This window comes from Cyprinodon tularosa, unplaced genomic scaffold (assembly GCF_016077235.1).
Source record: "Cyprinodon tularosa strain WSP-4 unplaced genomic scaffold, ASM1607723v1 ctg304, whole genome shotgun sequence".
NCBI classification, from domain to species: domain Eukaryota; kingdom Metazoa; phylum Chordata; class Actinopteri; order Cyprinodontiformes; family Cyprinodontidae; genus Cyprinodon; species Cyprinodon tularosa.
In genome coordinates this window covers 1,384,574-1,406,084 of record NW_024039013.1, presented here as the reverse complement: position 1 = coordinate 1,406,084, position 21,511 = coordinate 1,384,574, and the positions used below count along the sequence as shown (strand labels likewise).

General features: G+C 40.0%; 1 protein-coding gene across 3 annotated transcripts in view; it reads right to left on the bottom strand.

Annotated features, from left to right (window-relative positions):
- Window positions 1–21,511, bottom strand: part of zfyve9a (zinc finger, FYVE domain containing 9a) — a 36,453-nt gene that overhangs the window by 10,889 nt on the left and 4,053 nt on the right. The window contains exons 2-12 of one of the 3 annotated variants that reach the window (XM_038291939.1): window positions 15,319–15,425; window positions 14,017–14,136; window positions 9,382–10,766; window positions 8,509–8,608; window positions 7,432–7,608; window positions 7,180–7,337; window positions 4,886–5,015; window positions 4,450–4,572; window positions 2,570–2,725; window positions 1,749–1,973; window positions 787–869 (exon numbers count right to left, since the gene is read on the bottom strand). In XM_038291939.1, coding sequence (XP_038147867.1) covers window positions 787–869; window positions 1,749–1,973; window positions 2,570–2,725; window positions 4,450–4,572; window positions 4,886–5,015; window positions 7,180–7,337; window positions 7,432–7,608; window positions 8,509–8,608; window positions 9,382–10,766; window positions 14,017–14,098 — 2,619 coding nt within the window. In that variant the 5' untranslated portion in view covers window positions 14,099–14,136; window positions 15,319–15,425. The remainder of the gene's footprint in view (window positions 1–786; window positions 870–1,748; window positions 1,974–2,569; window positions 2,726–4,449; window positions 4,573–4,885; window positions 5,016–7,179; window positions 7,338–7,431; window positions 7,609–8,508; window positions 8,609–9,381; window positions 10,767–14,016; window positions 14,137–15,318; window positions 15,426–21,511) is intronic. The other 2 variants (XM_038291941.1, XM_038291940.1) reach the window with 2 other exon arrangements.

Here is a 21,511-nt window from a genome sequence, read left to right as displayed (position 1 = left end):
AATGTATTCCAAGTGTCCTGAGTGGGTAGCATCCAGAATTTACTCGAAACGAAGTCATTTAGAATGTTTTTAGAGCATAAACAGTAGTGTATAGGATTTCCTAAAAGCGCGTTCACGAGTCTACGGAAACTGCGGCAGACCAAACCAGACGAAAGTGCGCATTCAGCTCGGCAAAGAACTCCTGCTCTTCCTCAACACTGAAGTCCTCAGACATTTTTCTTTCGTTGTTTCTTTCTTTGCACAGGTAAACAGCACATTTCTTCTTCTACGCTTGCATTATCAGCAGAGCAGACGCTGAATGCGCACTTTCGTCTGGTTTGGTCTGCCGGCTTCCGTAGCGTCCTGAACGCGCTGGCGCGCGCTTTCAGGAAATCCTATACACTACTGTTTATGCTCTAAAAACATTCTAAATGACTTCGTTTCGAGTAAATTCTGGATGCTACCCACTCAGGACACTTGGAATACATTGGACGAGCAGTATGGAGGAATATTGACACGTTTTTTGTGGACTTTTATGGACCTTTCTGTCTCGGGCACCATAGACCTCCATTATTTGAATGTCAGCAGACAGCAAGAAGCCTCCCAGATCTCCAGATGCATTTGAGATATCAAAAAAGTACTCCAGAGTGTTGTTCAGCATGGGGGTGAGTAGAAAATGAAGGCTAATCATGTTTTGGGTGTACTATTCCTTTAAGGTTCTCTCTCAGTTTAATTCTAATTAACATTTCGGAACGCTTTTGTTTGTATTTTTTTAATAAGAGATAAAGAACAGGAGAAAGAACTCACTGCAAGCAGATTCATGATGGTGTGCCCGGTCTCTCCAAAGAGAGGTTTCCGGAAGCGAACGCTGAACAGTGGACATGGATAAACTGCAAGAGCAAATAATGTTTGTCAAAAACACGTTGCACATCATCTTTGCCTATTTAACCGGCAAACAGATTATTTCATCACTTTCTTTAAATCAAAGACAAAAAAGAAGCCTTTGACCTAATAATTTCTCAGACAGAAGGCTCCTAACTTTCAAATGAAGACTCCTGCTGCCTCTTAAGCTTCTTAACCTACTATTTGCAGCTTCATCTCATCCAGCAGCTGGAAAAACATCACACTGAACGCCGTCAGTCTACAGTTCAGCTGGAAGCCTCTAGCCTGCCCATCTTCTGGGGTTTAGGCCATAAAGAGGCGACAGCATTAAAAGCAGTGTTTGTTTGGTGGATTAATTTTATGGTGATTCCAGCAGTTTTGTGGAAAATGTGTCTTTTTTTTTACGTATTCCAGCTCAACTCACAGGATTCAGGATAAAGGCTTAAGTGAAGCAAGGCGGAGCTCAGAGCTGGCAGGCCTGAGCATGGAAAGAGGATTCTGAGTAAAAGAAGAACCTCTCTGATAAAACTGCTCACCAGCTTTGTAGATTCACGAGAGGCTGCAGAAAACAAATAAAGATACAACACCTCCCATGTTTAAACTGGTTCCCCAGATACTTAAAGCTAATCACCAGGAGAGGCCATCATCTAACACATTACATCTACTTCACTTTCTTTTTTTCTTTGAATCAGAGCAGCTCTAATTCTGCTTCCCACAAATTGAGATGACTAAAAGATCCATCTCTAATAAAACAGAAAGTTTGTCAACAGTTTAGGTCACACCTCCCATTTTTGAATTATGTTAAAAAGGTTGAGTAAACCAGTTTTCCCCAAAGTAAAAATCTCCAAACACAGAAACATCACAGTATCATCTCTGTATCAGCTCACATCGGTACTCTGCTCCCAGCCGCAGCATGAGGCGGATGGGGAAGACTTTGGCCCAGGGCGTCTCCCACTTCTGGATGAGGATACCGAAGAGGTAGGGTGGATTGGGCAGCAGCAGATCCTGCAGCGACTGGAAGGAGGGGCTGATGTAAAGGAAGCCGCCGTGCTCCCTGCTGCCCAGGAAGCTCTGCGTGAAGAACGAGTGACTCAGATGGCTCAGCACGTTGCCTTACGGACAGAAGAGAGAAGGGGAGCGGTTAGAGATGTAGAAGGAAGCTGAAGAGAGGACCCTGACGCACGTTTCGGGTTCTCAATGACACGGACATCAAAGAAAAAGGATTAATGTTTGTTATGATCCGCACTAGGAGATGACGGTTTCAGCTAGAGAACGACAAACAAAAGCTCAGAGGTTTGAAACCCTTTAAAACAGCGTTTTCTCCCAAGGCCTGACTGACGGAGGCTTAATCAGGATCAACACTCACAATATGACTTCACTCCACCAGCTGACACAGCTCTGATGCAAATATGAAAGAGGAAGCAGCCTGGGGGAGGGAGCCATCAAAGTCAGCTCATATGTGCTGATTTGGCTCTGAAGCATATGGAGGTAAAAAAAAAAAAAAAAAAAACAGAGATAAGAACAACCAGGACACTAATAATGCTGGAATTTTGCTTTGTTTACTTTTTTCTACAGACAGATTCCAGCCTCAACTGTAAGCACTTGTAGTCCAAGTGAATCAAAGCAAATATACAGACAGCTGTTCTGTTATTCAGACCTACAGAAGAGATGCTTTCCTCTAAGATGGACCAACGGTTGAAGCTCTCACCACTTAGAGCCTCTTGGTAGAGCTGCACGAAGTGGGTGAAGACGTCTTTAGGGATGGTCTTCTCCTCCGGTAGACACTGGAGCAGAATGACCACCTCAGCTTGGCCGACGGCGTGCATGCCTTTAGTCGTCACATACCAGCATTTCCTGTTTACATCTGAAAGGTAAAGAGAAAAGGAAGACGGTCAGGAAACAGCAACTTCACCCAGAATCTGCTAATAAAGTAAACAGTCACTTTAACATGATATGTGTTGGCAAAAGGTTTAGGAATACCTTTGAATAGTTCAGTTTACAAAATGCAAACATTATGCATAATGATTATGTATAATGGTGAATTGGCACTATGTAAATAAACTGAATAGAATTGGATTAATACCAAGAAGGCATGGACCGTATTAGACCGCCATTTTACACTGCCCTCCTCTGTTCAACTGTGAAGCCCAGAGGAGCTCCAAGGAGCATACAAAGATAATGCAATAAAACCCACTGATAATTAACGAGTCGTACAGAAAAAAAAATTATATAGATTTTTCAACAGTTAAAACTGGCTTGACTTTTAATTTTTGGGCATCCAGATATCTTCACTAGTTGCATTATACAATGGGTGAGTCCACTAAGGGTAAAGGAGCTATTTTTGTTGTCTATTTTGGTGCATTTAAGGTTCAGTTCTTATGTTTAGATTAACTACGTTAGGATATAGATTTATTTAAATAGATAACTATATCTAGATAGATATCTATCTAGATAGATATCTATCTAGATATAGGGCTGTCCGAATAGTGCACACAAGCAAAAGAAATCCATAACAAATTTCTTATTTATTTTTTTTTAAATCGGACTTCATCAGCCACTTTGGCCATTTTGTGAAGCAGAGGTACGCTAGTTATAAGTAGCTCTCACCTTTTTCTTTTATTTATATGGTTTACATGAACAACTATTGACTAATGATAGTGTCTGAAAATGATGAACTGTGCAATTCTATATTCCAGCAGAGCGAATCCTTTCGTTTCTGGACTGTCTCATTTAATGATTAAAATGTTGGAGTAGTATGACGGAACATATAAGATAAATAAACATTTTGATTTTCTATAGCACTCCTTTCTTCCAGGGGTGGCTCTTATTACCACTTCCAGAGAGTGATCTAACCCTAAAGTTTTTTTTTAGATAGAAATGTTTTCAACATATTTCATAAAGATTGTTTCTCTCCTCTCACACAAACACAGTAGCGGTTAGTTTGGCTTATCTATTTATTTTATTCATTTAATCATAACATCACACCTTAAATGCTTTATCGGTTGAAGAATTAATATCTAGCAGTGATTTAGGCAAAAGGACAGACATCATACTTCTAAAGATTCAACCTTTAATATATTGTGTCTTCAGCTTTAAATGTGCTATTCTAGTTTCTTGTATTTCAAATAATATTTTTAAATCAAGACATTATAAATATTAGTACAGCAGACTATATGTTGTTAACGCTTTTAAACGGATGACATCAGCATCACTTAAATATTATTTCAATAAAAGCATGTGGTTATTCAAAGTTTGGTTTCTTTCATATAAATATCGCCCACTGCTTCATCTAAAGCTAATTAATCCAGATATTATATTTTGTGTCAGAATTATGCTTTAATTATTCCAGGAGGTTACCTTTCAACCATTTATTCCCGTTTATCAACAGAAGTTTGTTAAAAAAAAAAAAAAAAAAAGAAAACATTACACATTGAGATTAACATCTTCAATTGCCACTCAGCCTGAAAATATCAAGACAATACATTTGGTCTAAATCTCCCTACACAGAAGTTTAAATCTCTCCTAGTTCCAGCAATCAAAGTTATCTTGTAAATATGAATAAATCTGATTCAGATGGTCCAAACTTACAGTTGACAAGCTTGACCATTGCAAGCAGGTTAGCATTGAGCACAAAAACCAGAGGGTCTGGGCCTCCCTCCTCCAGCTGCTGCATGAGGACGATCTCTGAGGGTCTCTCTTCAACTGCGTAATCTGCACATTTAGAGTGAAGCAGAAGAACAGACAAGCAAATAGATGAAGTTAGACAAATGGAGACAACAGCCACTGTAAGGTAGAGCAGTGACTCTAAGAAGAGGCCTGTTGTCTCTGGTTAAACAACAGGACACCTTCCAAATCATTTTAACTTCGCCTAAGCATTCGCGTGAGCAAAACATCTCCCCCCCTCTGTTGGCAATGAGTGGTCAAAACATGAGCGGTGACACAAAGGCAATGAGCAGCACACTAAACAAACACAAACACAGCAGCAATGAGGAGGCAGCAGAGTGGTGAGGATGAAGGCAAGCACCTGTGATGTGGCCTCCCGTACCTCCTTTGACTCCGGTGGAAATGAGAATGGGAGGGAGCCCGTCCTCTGGGATCAGACTGAGGGAGCTGCCGATGGGGCAGCCCACCGGCGCGGCGGGGGGATGGGCCGCCTGGAGGGGGGCGAAAAATTAAACAGCAACATTAGATTCCCCAGAGGGCGCCAATTGCTCTGACTAAAGAACAGAACACATAGAAGTTCAACTTAAGCTGATTTACTAATTCGGTCCAAATTGTATTAAGAGCCAGACCAGAGCAAAGCTAAGATTAAAGTAACATAGAAGTTGCCTTTCTGGTAAATTTAAAACCCTTTCAATTCACTGCTTCAGCATCTACACACAGAAGCAGAGCTTATAATACTTTCTGTACCTACACGCAGCTAGAAATGGCAGGTTTATGTGATGTCAACAGCTTGTTATACCATTAGAGCCATGCTCTATGAAGGGCATTAATCTTATCACTATGACTATTACTTTAGGCAGAGGTGTCAAGTAATAAAGTACAAATACCTTGTTACCTTACTTAAGTAGAAATTTAGGCCATCTATATTTTACTGGAGTAATCTTTTTTTTTTTTTTTTTTACACATTTTTTTCTTCTTCCTACATTTTTTTTTTTTTACAATTACCTCTACTTTCTGCTCCTTACATTCAAGAAAAAGACTTGTTAATTTTGTTTCATTTAAGCTCATTTTCATTATGGCCTGTTGATATTTAAAAAAAAAAATCTGTTTCATCCAGACAATTAATTTCTCTGTGGTTGGATAAAGTGCTGCCCCTTGCTAAATTTGACACCATTTCCATTAGTTATAAAAGAAATAAACTTAAATATAATGAAACTATTATTCAGAATTGTAGAAAAATGTTCCTTTAATAGGCTAGTGCATTAACCACTATAACATTTAAACAGTATCTGTCCTTAACATTTTTTCCTGCATTACATTTCTACTTTAAGTAGTTTTAAAACTGTTCTTTTACACTTTTACTTGAGTAAAAAGCTGAAGTTGATACCCTAACTTCTAAAAAGTGTTTTTAAACATAGGATTTCTACTTCCACTTGAGTAATAAACATTAATACTTTTGACACATCTGGCTTCAGGCTCATCTTAATCTACATCCATGAATGTTTCAAGTAGCTGCAATAAATAAATGTGTTACGATATTTCACGAGCCAAAGGATTCATTATGGTCCACCTAATAAAGGAAATCAGATAATTAGTGAAGCTGTAGTTACTTTATCCACGGTTATCACACTATCAGAAGCTCATAACCTCATGGAGATTTTCACTAGCTTTATTACTGTTCATCCTTTCACTCCAAAAAATGTAAAAACTGCATATTTGACAATGTCTCTCTTTGCAAAAACGGTTGGTTTTGAAAACCATTCAAATCCGATAAAGAAGTGCAGACACTGAAGAAAGGAATGATGCATGATGGTTGAAGCTGTTTAGCCAGGTTCTTTTGAGGTGATATTCTGGTTTCTGATTCTCTATCATTCTAAGTGACTGAACATAAAATCATCGAGGAAACAGCAAATGAAGAAAATGAGAACATTTTGTTGACACACCAGAGCAGAAATCAAAGAAACTTGTCGAAACCCTCTGCCATCCTAAAGGCATAAACCAATCAGATACTACATATAAACAGCAGCAGGTGTTCACAAGTTTAATCATAAAGATTTCTACAAGTTGAGATCAATGTGGAAGAAAAATAAAATCCAAACAGTTTTCTTCAGTATCTGCAGTCATCTGCTTTCTTTACATGGTCAGTTTGCCAGAAGTTCACCCGAATTAAATTACCTACTGCAATGTCAGTGGAGCCGATTTGTCAGGTTTGACAAAGCTGCCCTAGAGCAGACGCCATCATGCCACTCCTCACTCAGATTCACCCAGCTGAGCGTAAACAGGCCACGACAGTCATTTGAAACTATTACGACATGAATCACCCAGACAGTTGGCATTCAGGGACCGTCCACTCCAAACAAAAGCAATAGCCTGTGCTGTAGGCATACTTTAACATGTACATAAACGTATTATTAACCCAGCCAAGCACAATACATCTCAGCATTAAGCTCCTCACTGCAGTGGCATTTGTAATTCTCTTTAACCCAAAGGCAGTGCCTCATTCCAAGACATTTGCCATAATACATCCAGTTAGCTGGATTCCTTAAGAAAGCGCTCCCTGTGACTCCTTCATCCACCCACACAGGACCAAATGGTACCATTTGAGTTAAACTAATAGCATTAGCCGGGGCCACATGCTTTTCATACCAAACCCACCTCTGAGGACTCGGATGTGGAGGATTTATTTGAGCATGCTGCTCGTGGCTGAGAGGACGCTGAACTGGAGGAGGAAGGCTTAGAGGAGTCTGCTGCGTCTCCGTTAGGAAGAACCCCGTCAGCGAACCACACCCTCCTCTGGTCCCGCGAAAGGGAGCCTAAAACGGCAGATACCCAACAGTAAATAAATAGCTCCTAGCGAGAATCTGACTGGGAGAGAAAAATCCTGACAACAGGCAGTGCAGAACGTACCCTCGTTGCCAGGCTGCTTCAGGACCCCCACAGGGACCATGACTGTGGGAGGAGGTGAGCTGAGCGCCCCTGATGCTTGAGCCTGCTGTAGGGGGGGGATGGTGGAGCAGTACTCCGCCGGGTTATTTGGGTTTGGACTCTGATTGACTGCAGTTGCTATTGTCTCTGCTGATTGAACTGAGCAACAGAACAAACAATTAGTTAACGAAAGGGAATAAAAGTAGCTAGAAAAGCAAATAAAACATTTGGAACACAAACTTAAACTAATAATACTTCAGTTAACATTTTATGGCCTTCAACTGTCTTAAACAGACAATGGCAATTCTAAACAAACTAAATTGACTTCAAAGAACTTTTACAGTCTTCTGGAAGTTTGTTGCAGATCAGTGGAGCATAGGAACTAAATACTGCTTCTCAATTTTTGGTTCTAGTTCTGGGTGGACAGAGAAGGCTTGAACTACAAGACCTAACTAGTCTGGAAGAAAGCAGCATTTCGGATCAGCTGCAGCCTCCTGATGGACTCTTTAGGCAAACCTATGAAAAGCAATCAGCAGTATATCTTTTAAGTATTTAACATATTCCTAATGGTTCCATTTTAAGAGAACCAAAATTAGTTTCTCCTTCCTTTACTGTGTTAAGAAATATTCATTTATTTTAGATATAATTAGTTTTTAACTTTAGATATAATTTAGTTCAAACAATTGATTTTTTTTTTTAACTGGTGCGTAACTGTTGAGGGGAACTTTTTTTTTTTTTTATGAAAACTAAACAGTCTGACATTAATATTTACACAACACACATGAAATAAAGTCAACAGTGACACTCAGTGATGGCAGAATCATGCTGGATAATGTTAAAAAATATCCAGCCAGAACTATAATGCACTGCTTTGGATTCCAGCATAATTGTGGGTTTCCTTTCTTATCAGAATTAGGCATCAGATCGTGTTGGACAACGTTGAAAATGAAATGAGTAAAACTAGGAAACGCTTTCTAAAAAAATATCTACGGGGATGTGCACTTCTGCACAACACTGTGCTAAAGTCAACGGATGAGCCTTCTACCAAACGGTGCTCACCACTGGTCAGGGCAGAATGACAGGTGACACAAACACGGGCCTCCTTCCTGTCCATGTAGACCAGCTTACACTTCAGGCTGCAACACGCTGCACAGAACACCTTAGAAGAAAAAAAGATGATAGATAAAAGATCAGATAGTTAAAAAGAAACAGGAATTATTTTCCTGCTACAGCAGAGGTGATGCATGTTAACATAATAAATCCAATCCACTGAGATGAAACAAGAGACCTCTGACCTTCCTACCCCAACACACACACTCTGCATTCTCAGATAATTGCGCTGCCTCTATTGTTTATAGCTACCACTGCGAGTATTACTATTACTGCAGCACCAGCTCCTCCTAGCACAAGCAGAGCCGGAGTGTTTGTTTACCACCATGGGAAATTAAGTAGCACTCCGCCCGGCTATCCAGTGCGGTGTCAGCGACCGCATCCTGCATTTACAGCGGCGTGCCGAGCAGACACCCTGCCACAGGCTTGTGGGTAGCCCTAATGCAGACAGAGTGCATCTGCAAACAAATAACGACTGACAGACTGTATTTATCTAAGCCTTTTAATCCCATTCATCTCCTTTAGCCAATAGAAACTATTAATTTAAATTTAGTTTTTATCTTTTATGTCACTATTCTCCTATTTGTTTCTATAGATCAGATTCCATTAGGCTATAGGCTGTAAAACTATTATTTTAAGCAATTAGTCATCTTCTTCAGTGGGGATTTTAGGAGGTGCAGCAGAGCTAATAGAAACAAAAAGAAAGAAGACTATCATGAAAGTCGATTTTTTTTCTTTCTTTTAATCTCTGGCACATCAGGCTCTCTGCTATAATCACCGCCTCTAACCGAGTTACGCCGCCCTCATTAAAGCAGTGCTGACCTTCCCGCAGGCCCTGCAGTGGTGCCTCCTCTTGGTGAAGGTGAACTTGACGTCGCATTTCATGCAGACAGGGGCCTGGGAGTCGGGCACCCACACAGGAGCCACCTCTCCCAGTGAGCTGGCAGCCTGCCTGCAGAGCCCCCCCTGCTGTCCAGCCTGTAGGTCGTTGTCGGGGCTCTCTAAGGCTGTCGGCGACAGAGAGTGGGTTCCTCCGGTTCCGTTAACGCTGACTGCAATCTGGACAGTGGGCGAAGGTTCGGTCGGAGTGCCTTTTCGACAGTGGTTCTCCATGTTCTTGTTCTTGGTGTCTGCAGAGGGAAGCAACCGGTTCTGGACCTGTCCCGATAGGGGCTGTGGGATCTGCAGTTTGAGGGCCACTGGCTGCTTTGGCCGTGCCCCTCCATAGGGAATGCTCACAGGCTGAAGCCTGCTGTTGTTAAGTTTTGGTTGGATGCTACCTGACCCCACTGCCCCTCCGTCACTGATCTCCTGCTTGCTCTCCTCCATTTCTTTCTCTTCAGTTACAGAGTCCTCTTTGGAGGGGATGGGTGATGGAGAGAAGTCCTCGTTATTCTCCATTTCCTTAACCTTCAAACCGCATCCATTCTCCATCTCTACACCATTAGGAAGGAGTCTTAATCTACCCTGCTGCTCAATTTGATCGTTCTGAGTACATTTTCTTTGATCCTCCTCTGCTCTCCCTGTGCCCTGAGGAGACAAACCTCTGTCCTCCTCTTCTGGCTGAACAACCTGACCTCCATTCTCACTTTCTCCGTGCTCCTCTGATTTTAAACTTCTTCGTTCCTGTTCCAAGTCCTCTAAAACAGCTGAATTGTTCTCTTCCTTCAGCTCCTTTCCATTTTCATTTACAGTGCACACATCTGAATGAGTATTCCCAGACAGGGTCTGTTGCTGTGCTAAACCCATCTCAAATGTAAAGTGAGAGCCTCCTTCTCCAACAGAGGAAGGTCTCTCTCCAGGTTCCACCTTGTTACCAAGCTGGACCTCAGAACAACTGGTATCTTTGCCATCCAGCTGCGGGCTGCCTGGGCAGCCGTTTTCCACAACACCGCATGGCGTCACAGGTGGAGGCGAGACGTCGTCTGCGCCCACCAGCTTCCCGATGTTAGGCTGAGGGAGAGGCGGGCTGTGGACGTCCGCCGGTCTCTCCTCTACCCAGGAAGGAGGCTCAGACCCCGACTGTCTCTTGGTGTCAGATCCTGAAGAGGTGCTGGATGAATCAGGAAGCGCTTTGAAGGGAAGGGGGCTCTCTCTGGGGCTGATGTCTGCGTGGGCCAGAGCGGGGTTCAGAGAAAGCATGTGGGCAGGCGGGGCCAGGATCTGCGTCCATTTGGCATCGGAGAGAATTGAGGTGTCCGTCTCATCTGTAAAAACATTAGAAAAAATTTGTACAATTTTAGTAAAAACTTTCTAAGTTAAGTAAAACTGTATCTCTACCAGCATCAAGTGTTTAGTGCAATCAAATGGAAAGTTAGAGGAATGTTCTACAATCTTTTACAAATAAAAGTCTGAACAGTATTGTGTGAATTTGTTCTGTTTTAATGGAATGTCTGACTGTTTGGATTTATCTTTTAGGTTGATCTGCAGCCGTTTTTTTTATCTACATATACCCAATTTTCCAAGTGGTTTAACATCCTTTTCATCTGACCAGAGGCTCTTCTTCCCCTCACCGACTGTTCCTACATGGCCAGTTGCAAACCCTTCAAGAAAGGCCCTTCAAGTTACCTGCCTGATTACCGTATTTTCACGACTATAAGGCGCACATAAACGTCTTTTTTTTCCCTCAAAATGTGCGGTGCGCCCTTTGGTGCGGTGCGCCCTATGTGTGTTGCAAGTGCGACTTTTGAGACCACCTCATTGAGGAGATGATGAAAGAGTGGCTGAATGTAAGGAGACCAGGTGTTTTTTTCCACTCATCACCATCGCTGTTAATCTGACTCCATGCGTGCCCATCTCACAGCTGATGTGAAAAACATGGTGAAACAAATTAATGCGCTCGCTGTGAACCGGACGCAGCAGGTGCAGCAGAAGCAGCGAGTTTACATGCAAAGTCAACGGTTGACGAGCGTACAGGCGCAGCAAAAGGTCCCGCAGCGCGTTTTGAGCAGCAGGCGCAGCGCTTCGGGAGCGCGCCGCCAACGCGCTGCTGCTGCTCGAGATGGAAAAATTTAAGTTTTGCTGCTGGAAGCGCCGCATCAACGAATCAGAGAAGCTGATCTGGGAGCTGGCTGTGAGACGACACATCGCTCTGAAGACATATTAAGGCAAATGGAAAGGGCTGGATGGATGAGATGATGAAAGCTTGGCTGAGGCAGGTATGTGAGGAGAACAGGTGTTTTTTTCCACGCATCACCATCGCAGCGTGCCCATCTCACAGCCGATGTGAAAAACATGGTGGAAAAAAATAAACGCTGTGCTCGCCGTTATCTCGGGGGTCTGACAAAGGAACTTCAACCGCTCGACATCGGTGTGAAGCGGCCGTTCAAAGTAAGGCTGCGAGCGGCGTGGGAGCGATGGATGACCGACGGAGACCACAGTTTCAGGATAAGTGGAAGGCAGCGCCGGGCAAGTTACGCCACCGTTTGCGGATGGATTGCAGATGCTTGGACTAACGTTTCTGCTGGCTCTGTTGTTCAAGCTTTTGCAAAAGCCGGCATTATTTCTGAGGAGCCGCGCTGCACGGAAAGTGACTCTGACAGCGAAGAAGGGGAAATTGGCATGTCTGATTTAGCGCAGCTGTTTAATTCAGAAACAGAGGATGATGACTTTGATGGGTTCGATTAATACTTTGTAATAAATACATGAATAAAGCACAAACATACTCAGTTTTGCTCCCGCTCTATTTTTCTACCTGAAAACTTAATTCAACAGCAGCCTATGGGCGGGTCTCCTCCTCTTCACCGCGGCGGCTGGCAGGTGTTTTTTCATCTAAATAATCTAAATCTTGCAGCTATATTTGCTGTGATCAGTGGGAATAAAGTAGTTTTAATGTGTTTTTAAGTGAGAAAGTCCACCTGAAAACTTAATAATTGCAGTCAGTTCATCCAGATTATCTATTTCTGTCGGAGCCGCTCAGACCCCCACATACCAGCGGTGCACCGACAGCAGAAATCCCTTCATCAGCAGCCTCTGGGCCGGGTAGCCTCCGGGTTCATGCAGTGGCTGGCAGGTGTTTTTCATCTAAATAATTTAAACTGCAGGCACCAGGATACCGGTAATAAAAGCGAACATATTCCGTCGGCAGGTTTCAGGATTTTACGTTAATTTAGGAGTGATCACAGCGCTCTGTCATCTGCCATGTGTCTGTCTCACGGCCAGCTCCCAAGTTTGATTAATACTTTGTAATAAATACATGAATAAAGCCCAATCATACTCAGTACGCTGTATTTTTAAATACGCAGTAGAGCTATTTATAGGTAGTAGAGGACATGTACCTGTATATAAAAAACGCGCCCTATAGTCCGGTGCGCCTTATGTGTGTGTTAAATATATAAATGGGACACATAACTGAGACTGCGCCTTTTAGTACGGTGCGCCTTATGGTCGTGAAAATACGGTAAAAGTTTTTGCTTTGATTAAATAACACAGACGGACTTTCTCTATTGCAGGGAGCTGGGTACCATTGATTATATTTTGGGAAAAAGAGAAAAAAGGGTCTGAATACCTATTATTGCAACACTTGAGTTTTTTATGTTTTTAATTCTGTGATAAAATGTATGGAGTTCTATTAAAGAGATGGTGGATAAATACAGACTGTATAAAGGGGAGGATTACTAATAACAATTCATACAAATGTTCCCTCCTTCAGGTGATATGAAAGCTAAAAATGACTTGAACAAACCTGAGAAATGAGGGCAGAAATTTTTGAAAAATGAGACTGCCAATGAGCTTGGAAACTGAAAGGAAATGGGTTAAATGATTCACATGCTCCTGGGAGAAATCATAGTTACAGAAAAAAAACAATGAATAATTTAGAATGAGATAAAATGTTCTAGTAGTATACATCTAAAATGATTTGCTCATAGTGAGGTGTTATTGACTATGTGACTGTGCGATCTCCTCCCTGAACAGGAATTCATACTACGGTAAGCCATTTCAGAGGGTGTTGTGTACACAAACACACACTTCTAGTTAATCTGCCAAGCTGGATCTCTGGCTGACAACATATAACCACACTCCAAAACACACACTGAGCTCACAGCACTTCCGTCTCTTAATCAGCATATTTTCCTCACGGTTATTTTACATAAATTAAGAATAAAAGTCGTCTCTGAACAATAGGTAAGCCCATCCAGCCAAATTCGCCCCTCAGCACTGCAGTGTTTACTTTTCACTCACTATAAATATACTCTCTGAAGCAATTTTCTCAAAAAGACCGATTTAAATTCTGCACTTATTCTAGTGTGACCAAGAAGGATGTCGTCCTGTCTTGAACCAATTAAACAGTTTGAAGAAATCCCAGAGGCAAAAGGCGAATCCAATTAGTGGCATTCCCTCGCTGCCTGGCCTCAATCACCTCCCTGGAATGTTAGTCAGCTGTGATGGGTGGAAGCTCCTCCACATTGTCGTTTTTCTTTTCCCCTGACACAGAGGCAGCATTACCACGCCCCTCACCTGTTTTCTCACCTTCGTTCTGTTCGAACTCGTCCAGCACCTTGTCCAGGTTGAAGGCCTCGGCTTGGAAGTAATTCTCCATGGATCAGGAAGCTCCACCCTGCAGACGGCCGCGTGAACCTGGGAACAAGGGGAACCCAAAAGGATACAGGTGTTCTTCATTTTCTCACTGAATCATCCAAAAGTTGATCGCTGATCAAAATTACATATTTTGACTACAGCTAACAGCTATGATGCAGTAAACCCCTGGCATATATCTGAGGTGTTCAGGGAGAATATGCTAATGTTAATAGCCTCGAACGTTGTGACTGGGCATCCCATCATCCTCTTTACAATACCCCATAAATAATCTCCAGCATTTAGGCCTACCCAGTTCAAGAACCAAGCTGGTACAGTGATACCACAGACAATAAAGTAGGCACAGCTGCACAGCTGAGCAGGATCTCCTTAATGTTAATCAGTAAAACGAGTAGGATAAAAAAAAAAAAAAAAATCAATCGGAATGCTGTACATCAATCAACTTACTTTGTTTCTGTCCAACTGAAATGCAAATTTTAAGCAAACTTTGAAAAGTTGGAAATAAAAGCAAATTTGCAGAGTTTCCATTTGGTTTGAAACAAATTAACCAAGCACTGCGAAGCGCTAAATCATCCTACGTCGTCGTCTACATCACATCACCCAAATGGCTGTAATAAACAGGAAGTAGAGGCTGCAATCTAGCACATACCACAAAATGGAGGAAAGTTTAAATGAATATATTTCAATAGGGTCAGTTATTCTTGCATTAACATTAGGGCCGAAACAATCAGATCAATTGATTATTAAAATATTGTTGTATCCAGGCAGGATGTCATATTAATATTATGAATTTACATTCCATTCAATTCCCAGCCAGCTGGGAATTTAGATTTCTGATACTTTAAGATAATTATTGCCCTCTCCAGTAGGGGTGATAAAATATCTTACTTAATCAGATATTATTTCAGCTGTTATTTAATGTTTATGAACACACGTCCTACAAGCTTAACAATAGATGAAAGAGTGATTCGAGCACTAAAAAGCAACAGAATAAAAAAACAAGAGCCTCCTTGTCTCAAGCAGTAAAACAGCATGCAAAACTCATATCTGTAGGTCATTTATCTTACGTTTGTATTGTTCTCTAGGTTATCATGTAATGTGAATGATAACAGCCCAACAGTTATTCTACACAGTTTTGTGGTCGAAACCAGGTTCCCTACCCAAACCCAACCTGCCAGAAATTGTTCTGCCTAAAAAACAATAAAATTCACATGAGATCCTCACCTTCACAAAGGTCCTACTCTGCAGCCCTAGGTTGTGGTTCTTCTTTTGCTCAGGGATTTTGTTTTGCTCTTGGTTCTGCCTTCAGCCAGTCTGGCAAGGGCCCACACCTGAGACACAGAGAGAGGAAACACCCTCCAGGTTAAAGCTCTTTCTCAACTTATGTTGCAAAACCCCTAGATTCTTCTCTATATAACAACACAAAGCGGCTCTACACTAATGCTATTTAAAACATTTTCATGTATGTAACTTCGGGATCCATTATTCTCCCCATAACTTTGATCATGTGTTACCAAAAGTAGCCACAGTCCAGGGTCAACCCCTGCTAAAAAAACAAACACTTGATGAACCGGCCTGAGTGCCAAGGGCTCTGACTGCCTAGAAGACAAACTGATGGAAAAAGCCTGGAATGTGGCTCAACAGGTCAAGTCCACAGAAGATGCAACAGTAACCCCCCAAAAAACCTCAAATCTAACCTTATGAAAACACATTGTGAGGAGCATACAAACTTTCATTCCAAGTATTACTTCCTTTGTCAATATGTTGCCTAAAGTTCATCTGCTCCAAAAGAGAAAAAGGAGCAGGGGGTTGTAATGTCATGAACATTGTATAACCGATAAAGTACAGATAGATTGGTTATTGTAATTAAGAATGTATCCTCTTTTGGCTATAATAATTTATGGTTTGTTTCAGGGCTTCCCCACTCTTCATGTTAAGCCGCCATACCTTTGAATTTTTTTGTCCTTTATATTCAAATTTTTGATGCAAATACAAAACTTCACTATGGTTTTATGGCTGTTAACAGCTTTTCAATTGCACATTTTCTATTTCTAAATATATCAAGACCAAACGAAAATACTTAGAAGTCAAATTTATGAAAAAAATTGGTAACTGATTCAATAAAAGTACAATTAGTATAGAATTACAAGATTGGGATGTTTTTTTCATCTCAAGAGTGAGAGTTTTAGAAAGCAGGTGTTGAACTAAAGCTTGCTGTAAAGTACAGGATAGCAGTCGGTTTGTTGTTCACTTTTTTTGGTAGATTTCTGAATGTGAGGAGATTTTAAGGACGCTCTCACCTATGAACACCCTGCATGAACTGATAGCACATCAACTGGCTCATCACGTGCGCTGAGGCGTCTTCTACGCCATCAGCCATTACCACTCGACCTTGACGAGGCAATCAGAGTCATGAATGGGGAAAGGACTTGACGTCTGAATCGAGGCACGGACACACCCACCAAGACTGTTCTCCAATACAGAGACCTTGGAGTCAGGACAGGATGAGACTGTGCGAGGCAGGCTGCAGATGAGTAACAGTCAGGCCAATTCTTAGCACTAGGACAGGAGTGAACCGGGATTACACCAAAGAAACCGACACATGATACATGTTCACCCAATGAGATCAGCTATAATTTTGGGCTGCAGCTACACCAACACCCCTTAGATGTAGAACCACATTAGGCAATAAACTCTGAATGCACTAAAAGCACAAGCACTGCGAGTGTTTGGATTTGTGGCAACCACCATAAAAAAAACAAAAACAAAAGCTGGGTAAAAGTATCCAGAGATGAAATGTTGTGACCTTATATAATGACATAACACTGAATGTAAGAGGGTGTGCATAACATTTATTCAATACATTTTTATTCATTATTTATTTAATTAATATAATTTCTCTGTTCATTCCACTAAAAAGTGGTGATGCAATGAAAAATTTGACATGTTCTCCTACATGGCATGTTGATAGATACATAAAACAACTGTCATTCACTAGCATCTTAAAAACTGTAATAAAGCTTAAAAAAAAGACAAAAAGCCATAAATCAGAAAAATTTCCTGTTCAATTTTAGTTCTTTTTACTTAATTAAATTCAATTTGCTAAATGCTAGAAGAGAGTAAGAATTCGGATAAAGTAAGATTACTATGCCAACAATTAAGGGATGCCCGGATGCTGATCTGGTGTCTAAGAAAACTGGAAGAAAACTTCCAGATGTAACTGGAAGAATAAATCATATGAATAAAAAGAATTTAAAAAAAACTTAAGTGTACTATAAAATACATTCCTGCACTGTCCAGTATTTGCACTCAACAGTCAGTCTGAGCTTTTTGAGAAGAATTACTGCATTAATGCGACATGGAATAAAGAAAAATCAGCCTGTGGCTCTAAAGAAGTTTTAAAGCAACCCAGTGAAGCATTTCCTCAAACGGTTCTTTTTGCTTTCAGCTCCTTACAACCCCTATTTAACCCTGTTTCTGTCTTTCTATTACACTTTTTTCCTTCCACTTAGCTTAAAAATATTCCATTATATTCCTATAGTATATCATCAATTGATTTTTAATAACCTTTAAACTAGGGCTGAAACAATTAATCAGATTAATCATGATTAATCGATTATTAAAATAATTGTTTACCAATTTAGTAATCGTTAACTGGAGTTTATAAAGACTCTAAAACATGCCTTTAGCTGACAAAGCAACCCAAATGGGGTAGAAATTATACCAAGATTGTGAAAAATATATAATTTGGCTTTTTAAGATAATAAAAAAAAACGTATCTCCTGTCAATATGCTCTATCTAGAACTCTACAAGTCGAAAAGTTTTAGTTTCATCTGGTTTAATTCTGTGTAAAATCTTCTTTACAAAACCTTTTGCTATCTGATTATTAATCGAAAAAAATAATTGACACATTAAATCAATTATCAAAATAACAGTCTGGTACAGCCCTACTGTAAACTCCAATTTCAAAAATTAAGCAAGCAAAAATAAGACAGATATTAGTCTGCATGTACTGAATCTATAGGGTCTGAGAATTTCATATCCTATAAAAATTGGGTAAAATAAGTAAATTATTCTTTGAAAGTCTAATGTTAAATTCATGTAGTTTGTTGAAATAATAAAAACAAAAACCCTTTGTCTCCTTTTAGCAAATATAAACTGAGCAAAAGTTTGGATCCTGCTGACCTCAGCTTAAGCCTTTCCTTGTAAGCTAAAGGAGTCCTGCACCACCACCCTCAGAATATATTCAAAACACACAAAGATGCAACACCATGGGGACAAGAGTAAAACCCTAATTAAGCTTTAATTACTCCGCAGATGTGCTAAATAATGCATCTGCTGCCAAAGTGCATGGTTTGAGGTATAAACTCACAGGTGGATAAGCCAAAAGAATAAATAATTTCAGAGCTGCTACTAATGCAACATGCTGTCTACTAAGGTTTACAATAATGAGCCCTGTTGGGTTTCATAATGTCAGTTTAAAAATCTAAATATAACTGGAACTGCAATACTGATTAAAAAAAAAAAAAAAAAAAAATTTTTTTATTTTGGTCCCAACCACAAAGCGCTAGTAGAGATGATCTTATGGCAACTATGTGATATGGACATAATCCACCAGGGAACTCAGACTGACCAGCATTTACACACAGTTCATTAGCTCCACACTGTCAGAACAAAACAGTTTTCTGAAAGAGGAAAAACATTTGATCAGGATGTTCTGATCTGATATCGACAGTGAAAATCGGCCTGATATCAGCCTGCATCTACAATCTACAACATAAGTTTATGTAACCCACTGATCAATAACAAACCGGTCAGTTGTTCTCATGCCTATTATTCTACTTTTGAGTAACAACACTGGATCAAGCTTCTGCTGATATCAAATTGGGTTAATACTGGGAACAAATCAGAAATTAAAAAGTTGTATCAGGAGATCTTTATCAATCATCCAAGCAATTATGTGATTTATATTCCCACAGACCAACTTTCTACAGTCATAAATACATTAGCAATGCACTTATCAAGTTTTTCTGATCCAATCCGATACCTGGGCTGAGTGTGTCGGCTGTTATCCGATACCAATTCTATTCAACTGCTAAATGAATGAACCATATATCTTGAATTAAGGCTTTAGCCTTGACATAATATAAAAAAGGTAACAAATTAACATAGATTTAAATGTACTTTAAATTATTTGTGAACAAATAAACAGCAAAAGAAAGAAAATCAAAGTTCCATGAGAAGTACACTGGTTTGGATTCAATATCCAATATCAAATCACCAATAACCAATTAGTTAATATCACAGCTGTATTCGATCCAGGTATCGGATCAGTACATCTCTAAAATACAATATTATCATATAACATAGTTTATTTCAGAATGTTTTCATTGATTTCTTCCCGTAACCTGAATATATCTCACTTATAATTTTAACACGCTTTCTAAAAGCCTGGGTATATACATCCAGACCTGCTGCTCTGGGTCACCTTAATGCAAGTTAGTATTTTTCATCCCAATTGCTATTCCAACATATTAATTGTGAGTTGATTCAAACAAAGACGGCCCACAGTCTCCAGTCAAACTTTAAAATCTATTAGATAAGTATTAAATAGAGGGGGTGATAAAGTCGGATTGGGGCCGAATAAATATATAAAAATTAGATATGCGCCAGAAGTTGTATAAATGATCAGATCAGAGCTGCATTTAATTTCTTTGGAACAAGATGGTTTGTAGTTTTTGCTGCTGATCTTGTGTTCCATTTGTAGTCACAAGTCATCTAGGGCTGCGACTAACCATTATTTTGCAAATTGATTAAACTGTCAATTATTTTTTAGATTAATCAATTGATAATTAGATGGTAAAACGCTACCTAAAGAGGACTTTTTAAGAAATTAAACCAAGTAAAACTAAAACTTTTTCACTTGAGTTCTGAATAGAGCATAATTGACAGACAAAAATATTATTTTTATCTTAAATGCAAAATGTTTCCATACTTTTTTGTAGAATTTAAGAATAACTACTGCACTTAATGGGTTGCTCTGTCAGCTAAAGGCATGTTTTAGAGTCTCTATACTCCATTTAATGATTAATCGATTACTAAAGTAGGTGACGATTATTTCAATAATCGATTAATCCGATTAATTGTTTCAGCTGTAAAGTCATCATTTCTAAATAGGAAAGATCTACTGGAACCCCCTTCGTAGCCAGAGCAGCACATACACATCCCAGCTCTGCATTTCTAATGGCTGCTACTCCCAATCATATAGCTTTGATCTTCCTTAGCATTAAACACAAGCCTGTAGATTTTTCACTCCAGGAATTTAGGATTGTCATGACATTGAAATCCTGCTTGTCCAGAATCCTTCGTTGCAGGACTTTACAACAGCCTTTGTTTCAAAAGTGCTTACTTCTTCTTGAAAGAAGTCTCTCTTTCCTTATTTTTTGCCCGCAAATGCACTCTAAACATATTTCTGCCATCTAAAGGGTAGTGAGAACAAATTTGTCTCTTAGTCTTGTTAATTGTAACTTGACTAAAATTGGGTGTCTCTGTGATTTGAAAATTGTGTTCTGTTAAACTGCGATTATATTGCAAATGCAATTATTTACCCAGCCCTAGTGGCTGGTAAGGTCACCACCCACCCAATCAGTGACCCTCAGTTTTCTGATGCATTTTCACCGAAAAAATCTGAATGGCTGGAAGAGTCAGCATGCAAGTAGTAAAAACAGAGATCTTCAACATAACTGTTCCTAATAAAATAGCTTAAATAATACCAAACCTCTATCAGTTAATACTAAGGAGAAGGGCATAATAAATCCTTCTTTAGCTCCTTAGCTTCTGTCTGGATTCTGTCGATGTGCGCTGCTAGCCGTCAGCTCAGACAGCCCTTTAAAGGGACCTTGCCGCGCAGTAGGACGATGAATTTCTACGTCTGCACCTCACTCCGGTTGCATACAAAAGCTTTACAAATAAATTACAGCCTTCTGTGGGATTATATTTAATTTCTTTGTTTTGTGTTTTTTTTTTCCTCTGTTTGTAAACAATGCACGTTTGTAGGGTTTTCTGAAGATTTTTTATTTTTTTTATTTTTACAAATCATCAATAACCGATACCAATATTTCTTTTTGCTCTAGCCCTACTTAAAGAAACCATGTAGATTTTTACCTTGTGCAGTCATTGCAAACTGTAGTCCAGCTACAGGTTTCTGAAACTTTAAAGAAAGAGGGCCAAAAGTTTTAACATCTCTCCTGTGGAGGACTTGTGCATCAGTTGGGTACTTATGACCCTCTGGCGCTTCAGGCATAATCCTAGGTGGTTTGTCACAAAAAGATTAGAAACGCTTTTTATATTTGGGAGTTAAAACAGTACAATGGCCAAAATATCACCAGATACCTATAATATGTTGATTATATCTTG